The sequence below is a fragment of the Taudactylus pleione genome, unplaced genomic scaffold, assembly GCF_031769625.1.
Source record: "Taudactylus pleione unplaced genomic scaffold, aTauple2 ptg000573l, whole genome shotgun sequence".
Classification (NCBI taxonomy): domain Eukaryota; kingdom Metazoa; phylum Chordata; class Amphibia; order Anura; family Myobatrachidae; genus Taudactylus; species Taudactylus pleione.
The window spans coordinates 4,597,354-4,611,814 of record NW_028284975.1 but is presented as its reverse complement, the minus strand read 5'-3'; the positions used below and the strand labels follow the sequence as shown (position 1 = coordinate 4,611,814).

General features: G+C 42.9%; 1 protein-coding gene and 1 long non-coding RNA gene across 3 annotated transcripts in view; one reads left to right on the top strand and one right to left on the bottom strand.

The window, feature by feature from the left end:
* SLC39A8 (solute carrier family 39 member 8) overlaps positions 1-11,378 on the top strand; it is a 60,390-nt gene extending 49,012 nt beyond the window's left edge. Inside the window, exons 7-8 of the mRNA XM_088453253.1 lie at positions 1,197-1,381; positions 11,229-11,378. Of these exons, the coding sequence (XP_088309379.1) occupies positions 1,197-1,381; positions 11,229-11,378 (335 nt within the window). The remainder of the gene's footprint in view (positions 1-1,196; positions 1,382-11,228) is intronic.
* The window catches only part of LOC148481577 (uncharacterized), an 85,323-nt gene that overhangs the window by 56,933 nt on the left and 13,929 nt on the right, over positions 1-14,461 (bottom strand). For both annotated transcript variants that reach the window (XR_015871895.1, XR_015871896.1), the window contains exons 3-4: positions 10,926-11,044; positions 9,921-10,043 (exon numbers count right to left, since the gene is read on the bottom strand). This is a non-coding gene — a long non-coding RNA (uncharacterized LOC148481577). The remainder of the gene's footprint in view (positions 1-9,920; positions 10,044-10,925; positions 11,045-14,461) is intronic.

The window sequence follows — 14,461 nt, the reverse complement described above, 5'->3', positions numbered from 1 at the left end:
CCGCACCCTAAACCTAACTGTCCCCCCTTGGGGAATAACCCTAGCCTTCCCCCTAGTGCCTAACCCTCCCCCTGACCCCACTACTTGCTCTCGGGATGCCGGCAGTCGGGATGCCGACACAGGTATTCCGAGCACTGGAATCCTGCAGTCGGTATTATGACCACATCCCCTTTCAAACAACTTATGGAAATAAGTAATGCTGGGTACACTACACACTGGCTGATATATCGGCCATTCTATTGACTGGCCGATATATATATATATCGTGGGTACGTTGGCCAGTGTGTACATATGGTAAGTCTGTGAACAGCGTCATTCGCAGACATATCACATCGGCTGTGCAGCATAGCCCTTATACTTGCTGCAGAGGCCACGGGGAGGGGGGACGTGACGAGACCCCCAGCCAGCAGGACATCCAGCCAGATGACAGATGATGGTTATCCAGTGTGTATAAACATCCATCATCTGCAGATATATCTTTTAGGTGTGTACCCACTTTAAGAGCTCTTTAACAGACATTGTATATTGTGGATTGCATAAGTATTTTAGATTTAGTGTTCCTTAATTCTATAGCCATACACAATACTTATGTATTTCCTATATACTGTATACACAAATTCATAATATACAAATGGATTACATTTAACTGGAGTAATTGGCACAATGAAGTAACAGTCAAATACCTTGAAGGTGGGGATTATACAGTGTGATTAATTGCATCCTTGCGCCTCATGCTAAAAAGAATGTGCTTCGTGTGTACATTTCGGGGTAAATTTACTAAAGTTAGAGTTTTTAGAAGAGAGTTTTAAAAGTGATGTAGCCCATAGCAACCAATCAGATTCTACTTAACATTTAACTAGCACCTCCTAGAAGATAATAGCTAGAATCTGATTGGTTGCTATGGGCAACATCACTTTTAAAACTCACTTCTAAAAACTCTCACTTTAGTAAATTTACCCCCTACTGTCATGGAAACTGTAACATTATCCACTTCCAGAAGCACAATACATGCTCATTCAAAATATAGTAAGCTTTATAAACTTCAGCTTGGTATGTATCATTGTGTATCATTATTGTAGGCAAGATTAAAATATGAGAGTAGGGGAAATGAGTGTTAGAAAAATGTATACTTTTAAAGCAATTTACTTAATACTAAAATATATATTTTGTACGTTTCGTTTTTTGTTTTGTTTCAGGTGACTTTGCTATCTTGCTCAATTCTGGAATGAGCATTCCCCAAGCTTTGTTCTTCAACTTTATTTCAGCTTGCACATGTTATCTCGGCCTGATCATTGGCATTGTAGTGGGCAACAACTTTGAGCCCAGTTTTATATTTGGAATAGCTGGAGGCATGTTTCTGTATATAGGACTGGCAGATATGGTAAGAAACTCTAATGTCAATTATCAGTTGCTTTGTGAACCTCTTCTCACTAAAACCACTTTTCCATGTCTCCCTAGCTTTAGTCATTTTAAATGATGCAAGGTACAGTAGGCTGGCTTGTTATTGTAATCAGTTCACAAGACTACTATTAGCGATGCACAGTCTAAAAAACAAATACAATATCTTAATGAGTATCTTTATCTAAAACCATATGTAGTTTGGTTTATATCAAGTTTTGAAAAAAATGTAGTTTTGCTTAATGTGGTCCAGCATTGCTCTGATCTCACAAGTCCATACTCAATACTTCAGTGGTCCATTGCTGCTTTTAACTTTGTTACTATCATTTTCCTGTCAGGTAGGCAGTGGTTTTGTTGATGCCACTGCCCTGTGAACGCCTTTGCATGGACAGGTATCAACATGGACAGTTATCAACAACAGTTTGAAATAAGACCAGCTTAGTTGTAGAAAGGAACTTAGGGCTGGATCCCTTGGTGTCCTCATAATTTTCATATTGGTTCCATCCTCTGAATCAGGAGTCAAATTATTTTCCTCCGAATCTGGAGACAATGCAGATAACAGAGAAAGATCATGGTTGGTATAGGAAACACATTCTCAAGAATTGTCCTCTTCTTGCGGAAAACGCAAGACCCTAACTGAAATTGGGAGAGTTCAGTTGGGGGTTGTGATCAAGCCTTCCCAGTTAATGGATAGTCTATTATTTGTGTCCCTTTTCCACAAGTTTATGACACAGAATTTAAAAGCCCTAGTGGATTCCAGAGCCGCCGGAAATTTTATTTCTGAGTCTTTAGTACAAGCCCTGAGTATTTCAGTTACTCCGCTACTCAACAAGTTGTCCCTTTCCCGGGTAGACAGTAACACTATTCTGGGAGAGTCTATTTCATCCATTACTCATCCTGTGTCTCAAGGTAGGATGTCTCCATCAGGGAATGCTGGAATTTTTAGTTCTTCCGAAGACCTCTTATGATTTAGTTTTAGATCTGCTTTGGTTGAAAAGACATAGGGCCTGATTCAGAGCTGAACGCTGTGACCAGAGCGCTCGCTCTGAATCAGGGCCCTCCTACCTGCAAATGGAGCGGCCTCATGGACGCTCGCATAGCTGTGGGTTACCACCCACAACTTATGCGAGCATCAGTGATGATGGTCGCGATGGGCAAAGACCATCGCGACCATCGGGCTTGCGACGAGACCCTGCGGTAGGGTCTTGCTTCCGCAAGCCCAGGAGTGATTTTGGCTCTATCAGAGCCAAAATCACTCCCACTGACATCATTACTGATGTCAGTGGGGCCGGACTCAGAACGCCTCCGTCTGGCAGCCACGCCCCCGGCACGCCCACCAAAGGGGGCGTGCTGCCACTCACCATCGACAGCATGCCCCCTTTGGTTCGAGACCCCAAGCGACGTATTTCTCGGCGCTCGCCGGGTCTCGCGCAAGTGCATGACGGAGCTCCCTCCGTCGTGCGCATGCGCATTTGCCAAACATCGACCCGCTTGCGAGCGAACTTCCCTCGCGAGCGGGTCTGAATGACCCCCATAATCCTATGTTGAATTGGTCCAATATGCAAATCCTGGCCTGGAGTTCAAGTTGTTTCCAAGGATGCTTGTCTCGTGTGATCCCTGTGCGTGTCCACTCAGATGCTACCAGTTCTGTGGTTATGTCTCCTACTCCTGGTGTTTTGGAAGTCCTCCCTGATCCCCATCTACCTGAACCTTACCATGATTTTCTGATGTTTTCTGTGAACAAGCTGCAGACAAGTTACCTTCTCATCATGCCTTGGCCTGTGGTACAGATCTCTACCCTGGGAAAATGCCACCTCGTGGTAGATTATACCTTCTCTCTGTCCCGGAGATGGCAGCGATGTCAGATTATATTAAGGAAAACTTAGCCAAAGGCTTTATCCGACCGTCTTCCTCTTCTGCTGGGGCAGAGTTATTCTTTGTAGGTAAGAAAGATGGGGGTCTCAGACCCTGCATAGATTATCGTGGACTCAACCAAATTACCATTAAAAACCGGTATCCTCTCCGAACTCTTTGACAAAGTTCGTGGGGCTCACCTTTTTACTAAATTGGACCTCAGCGGAGCCTACAACTTAATCCGTATCAAGGCGGGGAATGAATGGAAAACCACATTCAATACACGGCACGGCCAGTTTGAATACCTAGTGATGCCCTTTGGGTTAAGTAACGCACCAGCAGTATTCCAGGGTTATGTAAATGAAATTTTCAGGGACATTCTCTACAAATACGTGGTAGTTTATTTATATGACATTTTAATGTTTTCTGAAAACCTACACTACTGTTCAAAAGTTTGGGGTCACTTAGAAATTTCCTTATTTTTAAAAGGAAACACTGTTTTTTTCAATGAAGATAACATTAAATGCAGTCTATACATTGTTAATGTGGTAAATGACTATACTAGCTGCAAACGTCTGGTTTTTAAAGGACTATCTACATAGGTATATAGAGGCCCATTTCCAGCAACCATCACTCCAGTGTTCTAATGGTACACTGTGTTTGCTAAGTGCGTTAGAAGACTAATGGATGATTAGAAAACCCTTGAAAACTCTTGTGCAATTATGTTAGCACAGCTGAAAACGGGTTTGCTCATTAGAGAAACTATAAAACTGTCCTTCCTTTGAGCTAGTTGAGTATCTGGAGCATCACATTTGTGGGTTGATTACACTCTCCAAGTGGCCAGAAAAATAGAACTTTCATGTGAAACTCGACAGTCTATTCTTGTTCTTAGAAATGAAGGCTATTCCATGTGAGAAATTGCAAAAGAAGCTGAACATTTCCTAGAACGGTGTGTACTACTCCCTTCAGAGAACAGCACAAACAGGCTCTGACCAGAGTAGAAAGAGAAGTGGGAGGCCCCGGTGCACAATTGTGCAAGAAGAAAAGTACATTAGAGTCTCTAGTTTGAGAAATAGACGACTCACAAGTCCTCAACTGGCAGCTTCATTAAATGTCAACGTCTACAGTGAAGAGGTGACTCCGGGATGCTGACCTTCTAGGCAGAGTGGCAAAGAAAATGTCATATCTGAGACTGGCCAATAAAAGGAAAAGATTAATATGGGCAAAAGAACACAAACATTGGACAGAGGAAGATTGGAAAAAAGTGTTATGGACAGACAAATCGAAGTTTGAGGTGTTTGGATCACACAGAACAACATTTATGATATACAGAACAAATGAAAAGATGCTGGAAGAGTGCCTGATGCCATCTGTCAAGCATGGTGGAGGTAATGTGATGGTCTGGGGCTGCTTTGGTGCTGGTAAAGTGGGAGATTTGTACAAGGTAAAAGGAATTTTGAATAAGGAAGGCTATCACTCCATTTTGCAATGCCATGCCATACCCTGTGGACAGCACTTGATTGGAGCCAATTTCCACCTCCAACAAGACAATGACCCAAAGCACACCTCCAATTTATGCAAGAACTATTTATGGAAGAAGCAGGCAGCTGGTATTCTGTCTGTAATGGAGTGGCCAGCACAGTCACCAGATCTCAACCCCATTGAGCTGTTGTGGGAGCAGCTTGACCGTATGGTACACAAGAAGTGCCCATCAAGCCAATCCAACTTGTGGGCGGTGCTTCAGGAAGCGTGGGGTGAAATTTCTTCAGATTACCTCAACAAATTAACAGCTAGAATGCCAAAGGTCTGCAATGCTGTAATTGCTGCAAAAGGAACATTCTTTGACGAAAGCAAAGTTTGAAGGACAAAATTATTATTTCAAATAAAAATCATTATTTCTAACCTTGCCAATGTCTTGACTATATGTTGTATTCATTTTGCAACTCATTTGATAAATAAAAGTCAGTTTTCATGGAAAACACGAAATTGTCTGGGTGACCCCAAACTTTTGAACGGTAGTGTACGCTTACACCGACTTCATGTACAAGAATTTTTATCCCGTCTCCGAAACCACTGTCTTTTTGGGAACATTTCTAAATACTGTTCGTGGGTCATATTAATTCTGGAGATTGCCTTCGGATGGACCCTGACAAACTGAGAGCCATTTCTGAATGGTCCCAACCGAACTCCCTAAAGTCTACCCAGCGATTCCTGGGATTTTCAAATTACTATCGAAGATTTATTTCGAATTTCTCTACTCTGGTGGCTCCTATAACGGCTCTCACCAAAAAAGGAGCTAATCTTTCTCACTGGTCTGCCCTGTCTGTGATGGCATTTAAAAAATTTAAAACAGCATTTTCTACAGCGCCCATCCTTCGCCAACCAGAACTTAATAAGCTTTCATTCTTGAGGTTGATGCCTCCTTGGTTGGAGTAAGAGCTGCTTTGTCCCAAACCGCTGAAGATGGAAGGATTCATCCATGTGGGTTCTTCTCATGAAAATTTTCTCTGACTGAGAATAATTAAGCTACTGGAGACCAAGAGTTACTGGCAATGCGCCTGGCACTAGAGGAGTGGCGACATCTTCTGGAAGGGGCTAAATTTCCAGTCGCCATTATTATGGACCATAAAAATCTGGTATATCTTCAAACAGCTCATTGTTTAAATGCCAGATAAGCTCGCTGGTCTATTTTTTTTTTTCTAGATTTGATTTAAAACTCCAGTTTTGTCCTGGAACCTTGAATAGGAAAGCGCATGCGCTATCTCGGTCATTCCTTTCCACTCAGGAGGAAGAGGATCAACCTCAAGTTCATCCTTTTCTGGATCCTGCTTTCTTTGCACCCACACAAATCTTGACTCCTCCTCCTGGAAACATTTTTGTTGCTGCCCAACTATGTAAAAGATTACTGACATGGGCTTATGCTTCCCTCTTCGCTGGTCATTCCAGCATCCTCAAGACTTACAAGTTTTTACAGCGATCTTACTGGTGGCCAACCATGAAAGAAGATGTTCAGAGTTTCATTTGTCTTGTGTAAAATGCGCTCATCATAAAGTCTCTCAAAAAAAAGTTGTGGGTCCATTACATCCTCTGCCAATTCCTGTTAGTCCTTGGACTCATCTCTCCGTGGATTTTGTTTCAGAGTTGCCTCCATCCAAGGGACATAACACTGTTTGGGTGGCCATGGATCGATTTACTAAAATGGCAAATTTTATTCCTCTAGTGGGTCTTCCTGGCGAAAATCTTCATCCAAGATGTCTTCAGGCTGCATGGTTTACCTAAAGAGATAGTGTCTGATTGAGGGGTACAATTCGTTTCTAAATTCTGGAAACTCTGTGTGCTACTTGTGGAATTAAGTTAAAATTCTCCTCCACCCTCAAACAAATGGTCAGATCAAAAGGGTGAACCAAGAACTGGAAATTTTTATTAGACTTTTAGTATCATCTTCCCAAGACGATTGGGTAGATCTCACACAACTTCAGGTATAATTCCTCTTCTAACTCCACTCCATTCTTCTCAGTCTATGGTAGGCATCCTCGAGTACCTGACTTTCGAGAGTTACCGCCCATGGAGGTTCCGGCCGTAACTAGTTTGGTAGACTCATTTGCAGATTTGTGGAAGAATATTCATTGTTCCTTGAAGAGAACCTCTAAGAATTACAAAAAAATTGCTGACAAGAAGCGTCTTGCTGTTCCCCTCCTGAAAGTTACAGATAGAGTTTCGGTATCTTCAAGGAATATTTGTCACGGCCAGGGTTTCTCGGCATGGTGGTCACCGGGTATTACCTGGGAGGTCATTGTGGCGAGGGGTCTATGGCAGCGGTGCTGGTGTTTGGCAAGGGGCATTGGCTGCGCGTGGTTCTGTGCGAGCACATTGTCACTGAGGCCTGGTGAGGCCTGGTGGTGTTTCCGTTCCATTTGGCATGGGCGCCGCCATCTTGCCTCAGGTCATGTGGTTCAAGCTGTCCAATCCTGGTGGGTCATGTGCTCTTTCCAGCCAGTCACAGCGCGGCACCTGGTATTTAGGAAGGTCCAGAGCCTTCATTCATTGCCAGTGCAACGTGTTTCTCAGCTGCGGCTGAGAGAGAGTACCTGTGCCTTACCTGTCTGCCTGGAAGCGCTACTAGCCTGTTACCTTGCCTGCTCCAAACCTGCTGGACTCACCCTGCACCCTCCATTTACCTTTCCCCTACCTGAGTACCTGAACCTGCTATTTCCCTGCACCTTGCCTCACACTCTAACTCCCAGCTGGACTTCATTACCTCTGCCTGCACTTTGCTACAGCTCACCAAACCTGCATACTGGACATTTCCTGCCTGTCACTATCTGGACATTCTCCCATTTGCTTCACCACAGTTATCAAGTGCACTTTAGTGCTAAACTTGGACTTTTTATTTTGCCATTCCCATGTCTGCTAAATCATCTATTAAAATCTCCACCTTTTTATTTAAATCTGCTTCTGTGTCTGCTCCTGTCACCACCCTGGGTCCACAACAAACCCAGACCTTCACAATATTCATTTAAAGATACCTAGTATGAAGTTTGCTCCATGCTTCATTGGACCCTACCGCGTTCTCAACATAATTAACCCTGTGGTGTATAAATTGGAACTTCCTCCACAACTGAAGATCTCCAATGCCTTTCATAACTCTCTGCTACGTTCCCTGATCCTTAACCAATTTCAGCGTTCTTCACCTAAAGCATCTCAAGTACAGACTCAACAGGGTATTGAATTTGAAGTGGAAAGAATCCTGGACTCTCAATATCGGTCCAATGGACTTTACTATCTTATTGATTGGAAGGGATATGGACCTGAAGAATGAGCATGGATTAAGGCCTCTGATGTCCATGCCCCTCAACTTGTTCGGGATTTTCATAGATGGTTTCCTGATAAGCCTTTTGGGTGTCCAGAGTCCACCCTGAAAGGGGGGGGTACTGTCAGGTTCCGGCCTAGGAACGGCCGTTACACACCGCTGTGCCGACTTCTCGTGTGGTCAGACATCTGGCACGGCAGTGGGTGACGCGCTGAGAATTATTCCATAGGTGCATTATCGTCAGTGGCTGCTCCGTGATTTGGTTTCCGTGGTTTCTGTCATGGACGCAGCCATGACAGAGTGTATCACCTGACTGACCCTCCATCCAATGGTAGCATGGTTGTTGTCAGCTGACGCTGCCTTCCAATGGATTGCTACCTTAGGGTATGTAACAGTGCTCTGGGCAACAGGAAGTTGCCTGTCCAATGTTGTTCTCGTTTCTATTTGTCGTCACTTCATTCCAGGCTCCCCTGTTATTATACCCTTGAGTCTCTTCAGTGCCATCTTCGTGTGCAGCAGTGCGTCCGAAACACCTTGCCTGCGTGCAACCACCTTCATGTCTGCGACACTGCTGGGAACAAACTCCAAGCAGCATAGCGGACATGATTTCGTAAATTTAGAGAGAGAGGGAGAGAGAGAAAGGGAGGAAGAGAGAGAAGGAGGGTCAAGGAGTGAGACAAAGAGAGGGGGAGAGAGAGAGAAAGTGAGACAGAGAGGGAGGGGGAGCATGATACGTAGGAGGAGATACACATGTAGAGATACCAGTGCACCGCTTATAGGTGAAATTGCACCATCAGCTGAATGGTCACAAGGAGCAAGTAATTGATAAACTGATGGTGATTGGGGGAGACACACTGTATGAGTAAACATTCATACACACAATTTGTCAGAACAAAAATTCTTAATTGTATTCAGTTATAACTTAATAATAACACAGAAGAGTCTGCAACAGTGCAACATAACACAGTTCATCTAACAATCTATTTACTGTATTCATACTACAGGGGAACAATTAAATGAACATTAGTCACGGATCACTGTATAATTGTATCCTGCTCACAGACAGGCACAATACATATTCACACATACAGAGGGAGAGATAGTGGGGGGGGAATAAAGAAAGGGAGAGAGAGAGGCAGAGGGTGAGAGAGAGAGGGAAGAAGAGACAGAGCGCACACACACTACCTGTTGGGTTGTGTATAGTTGGTTCTACCCGATTGCAGCATCAGGGCATACTTCTGATGGAGGCGGGCACTTCACAGCATTAGGCTTCCAATGTCAGCTACGGTCCATCAGTGACTGTGTGCTGTCACTGCTGTCTACTCCTGGGAGCCGGCCAGAGAGGGTCCAGAGTGAATGCTCACAGCAGTGTGGGGGCCCCCAATGTGTGGGGGCCCCAGGACGACTGCCCTGCCTATAATCCGGCCCTGATGGTACTCGATGTTACCAATGTTTACGGAGGTTTGCAAGGTATTACAGACGTGGGATAGTGGTAACGGGAGGCAGTGGGCATCTCTATGCTGGCAGTGCGACGGCATTGCGATTGCAGTCATTAGCATATTTTCACAGCAGACCTGCGTGCGATTACGGAGCTGCGATCCCAATAGCGATCCTTAATGATTCAGGCTCTCAACACTGACAACACTATAAGGAGAGAATATTATATATATATATATATATATCTCATCCAAGAAAACGAGGCAGCACTCAGAGACTTTCAATCAGTGTACCCCAAAACCTGGGTGTTTATTCCATGGTCAGTGTTTTGGGGATCAAGTCCCTCAGGACAACATACTAAACATTGATAGTGTGTGACAAACAACAATATAAATACAAAGTGTCGTCAATGAAAACTTACCCCACATCCCCCTGAGGCAGCCCAGGTCCCGCCGGCCGTCCATCCTGAAACTCCACTTCTGGTCGCGGTACTCCTTCAAACCGGAAATTACGTAATTCCATCAGGCCACGGAACCATGGCAACCTGTACAAACAGTATCAAACCATGTTAAACATTCATAGAATATTACAACGTGCAGCAAAAACAAAAGTATATGTAAGAAAAAGCTTATAAGGTGAGTCATATAATCATATGAGTATACAATTCACCTTATAAACTTATTTTGTACAACGTTGAGTGCACTGACGCTGATTGGAAGTACTTTTCTGTATGAAGTGCCGCACCTACCATATGTGATTGTAGATTCATCGTGAAGGCACCCAGCTAAGTCACTAATTTGAGGGAGTGCCAGATCCCTGCTTTGTTATATATATATATATATATTTATATATACAAAACGATTAGCTCCGGCACTCCGGTACCCACCAGGGGTAAATTGCTCTGGTGCTCGCCTATGGGGTAAGTGCCCCTAACATGCACAACAAAACAAAGCGGCACTCTGGAGACTCAGAATTCTGTGAAACAAATGTAAATTTTTACTGTAGTCAACGTTTCGGGGACGTACTCCCCTTCTTCAGGACAGTTACAACAAGTAGCACAGACAGTATAATGGTTAGCATTACTGCCTCACAGCACTGAGGTCATTGGTTTGATCCCCACCATGGCCCTACCTGTGTGGAGTTTGTATATTCTCCCTGTGCTTGCGTGGGTTTCCCCCGGGTAGTCCGGTTTCCTCCCACACTCCAAAAATGAACTGGTAGGTTAATTGGCTCCCAACACAAATTACCCCTAGTGTGTATGTGTGTGTGCGCATGTGATAGTGAACATAGAATGTAAGCTCCACTGGGGCATGTGAATGGCCAAATATTCTCTTGAAAGTGCTGCGGAATATGTGTGCGCTATATAAATAACTGCCAATAATAATAAATAATAATATACAAAATACAGAAACATATATTCACTCACCCATAGAAACTTCCCAATCAGCGTGCACCCTGGCTCCGGCGTCTGTGGTACTTCTGGGAATATGACTCACATCCGACTGGAGTAACCCGACGGGCGCAGACGTTGTTACCATGGGAACGCTGTGTGCAAAAAAAACTAATTATATCATGTGAATAAATATAAACATGTGTTTAAAACAATCTGTGACAATATATATATTTATTTATTTTTCCATGTAACATGACAGTATGTTTTGTTTTTTGTTTTTTAACATGTATTATTTTGCTCACGGTGACAGATATGAACACATTTATTTTCTTTCAGTTCCCAGAAATGAATGAAATGCTCAAAGACAAAATAAAGGGAAGGAAAACAGACTTGATCTATTTCACAATTCAGAGTGCTGGTTTACTCACTGGATTTGCTATCATTCTGCTAATAACCCTGTATGCAGGGGAAATCAAACTGCAATAATGTGGATCCTGTTATAACCACAATGATCCAGGACGCTACAATACAAAGACATCTTAAATATTACATAGCCTCTAACATTTTGTTTCTTAAAACCTCATGAATTGATTTATCTATTTTTACACGTACTGAAAAATACTTTGAAATCAGATTCAAGGCATGAATAACAAACTGCTGCTATCTTAAGAATATAAATATTTATATGTTTTTTTATTGAATGCACCAGGCATTACCTGTACAGTGTTATAGTGAGCCAAAGGTGTTATAATATATGATACATATATAGTACTGGCAGCTACTGCCTCATTCCATGTGATTTGGGAAAATCTAATAATGAGCTCACATCCAAATCACAATGATATTTATATATATTAGAAAATAATGCTGTTTGTATTGAGGATCGTTTGATCAATGCTTTTATTCTTCTGTCTTTTGTTACAAATATGTTTTGTTTGTTCATATATATTTTTGCTGGTTGCACTTGAAAGAGATAAAATTGCGAAGGAAACAGAAGATAATACTGTCTCTATATAAAATTGAAAAGATGATTTTTTATAAATTTGAATATGCCAGCAAACAAATTAAACTTTTAAAATTTTATGATAATTTTTTTTAGATTTGAAATTGTATGTGAATGGCAGTGAGTGCCTATTGCTGGGATCCCCCTGGTTTTAGATTTGACACCTAAACAAGAATGTCTAAGCCAGCAACCATACTTTTATTATCTTAACATAAAACTCACAACCATTGGCTAGATAAATATAGGTACCATATCTCACATGGTAACAGCTCCGGGAGGGAGCTGTCGGGCTTACAAAGATGTTGCATCATTGGGGGCGGAGCATGGGGGCATGACAGCATCATTGTGGCTCTGCCCCCTCTTCACAATGCAGAGATTAATGGCATTGTGGAACAGGGGGTGGAGCCACGATGAGGCGATTCAGGGATTCAGTCTATATTTTCAACTTCGGGTGGGGGGGGTGGTCCAAAAAGTCGCCGGAGATTGGACGGCTTGTCTGGCTTCCCGGGAGCCCGGGAGCGGCACCCGACTTTCGGGAGGCTCCCGGCCGAATCGGGAGGGTAGGCAAGTAACAGATAGTAACAAGATTAAGAGAAAACAAAAGAACATGTCTCAAAGTCCATGCTGCATGACTTGTTTTAGTCTCTTAGTAATTCTTGCTTTTTACACCACTGCCGGCACAGCAACAATAGAGGTCCACGTTATGGACTAACGAGTAACTAGTCACAAGCTGTCCAGTCAGAACATATTCCTGGCCAGTGCTGTCTAATTTTCCTAATCCCCTCATGAATTTTTAGCAGTAATTTAATATAGTCCCTGAATCCTGTTGACACATATGGCTGCTTTAAGAAACTGGGAAAGTGCCACCGACATTCTTCTCCAATGAGCAGTAGGTCCTCTGGCTAATATTTAGTAATACACAAAGGAAACCTGTCTCGTCACACCTTTTGCCAGAAATATAATTCCTTCTACAGTTTTATAGGTCAACGCAGGAAGGGTCATTTTCATTAGTCCATTGCAAATTAGGCAACTGGTGTAAGCCCAATACCCACCTTATATTTTATGGTTCTACCCAGGTGGTTTTAGTGCATGACTGGGATTACAGATTGTGGAAGGTATAACCCTGATAAATTCCAGTCTGCCACGACTTGCTTGAAGATAACTCTTCATTACTTACAAATGTAAACATTTTCTCCACAAATAATTTTCTTTCAAAACAATTACTGTTCCTCTTACTGCAGTGATAGTTATGATTTTTTTATTTTGCCACCTATCATGGAGATAAAAAGTCCATATTTTGTAGAGGTGGCTGAGCATTTTTCATTATTGGGTTATCGGCTCTTTTTGTAAAAAAAACTATAAAATAAAAAAGGTATTAAGCAAAGACACATCCATACACAACAACAATGAGTATGATATATTGCTTATATTATACATTATGATTTTTATAAATACATTTATAAATATACTTGATTTTTTGGGGGAAACCTTAGCCGGCAAATGTCAACGAAACTCACCATAAAAATTATCCCTGGTAGTTACTCCTTTCATGTATACAGTAGGTTGATGCACTATAAAGCCTATAATTAGCAAAAAGACTGGAAATAGGGCTCTTTTTCATGCAGAAAAGGTAGAATAAGGTCTGTCTTTATTGCTGTAATCTCCACTGGTGACATCAGTATTATACAATAATACCCTCCTTCCCATTTAGCAAAACTCTGACAAGAACGTCAGAGCTACTGTAGGGGGTCAATCCAATCAGCTGGGATGTACTCACGGGTGTGAGTCATCGCGGCAAGAGACGTACTTTAAGACAGACCGAACTCGCTGAAAAGTGGAGGAGCTGCGAATAAAATTGAGCAAATTCTGGCTGCGAGCGAACCACGAGGGGTGCGAGATTAGGTGCCATTGCCGGTGTTTTAATGCCATGGCAACAGCAATCCGCAGCCTTCGTGGCAATTGGATTCACCCCTATGTGTCATATTTTCAGATTTGGATATTTTTATAACATTATTATTATTATTATTATTAGTAGTAGTAGTAGTAGTAGTAGTAGTAGTAGTAGTAAGCAGCCAATGAGCCTACCAGTATATTTTTAGACTGAGAGTAAAACAAGAGATATGGTAAGAACTTACCTTTGTTATCTCTGTTTCTACGAAGTCCATAGGGTCCACAGGGTTGACCTTGGGGTATAGGTTGGGAACCAAATCCGGGCACCACGCAGTTAAAGCTTTTAGCTCCCAGGATGCACTTGGGTCCACTCTCCCTATAACCCCGCCCCCCAGCCAGAGGCACCTCAGATTGTAAGTAGCCAAAGGCCGGAGGAGGAGAGAAAAAGAGAGAGAAAACTGGAACACTCTAGAACCATACTCACAGAAAAGGAGACGGGAAGCCGGTGACCAGTAACACAGCCCATATGAAGCCAGGTGCGTCAGGGCGGGCGCCCTGTGGACCCTATGGACTTCGTAGAAACAGAGATAACAAAGGTAAGTTCTTACCATATCTCTTGTTTTCTACTTCAGGGTCCATAGGGGGTCCACAGGGTTGACCTTGGGGATGTCCCAAA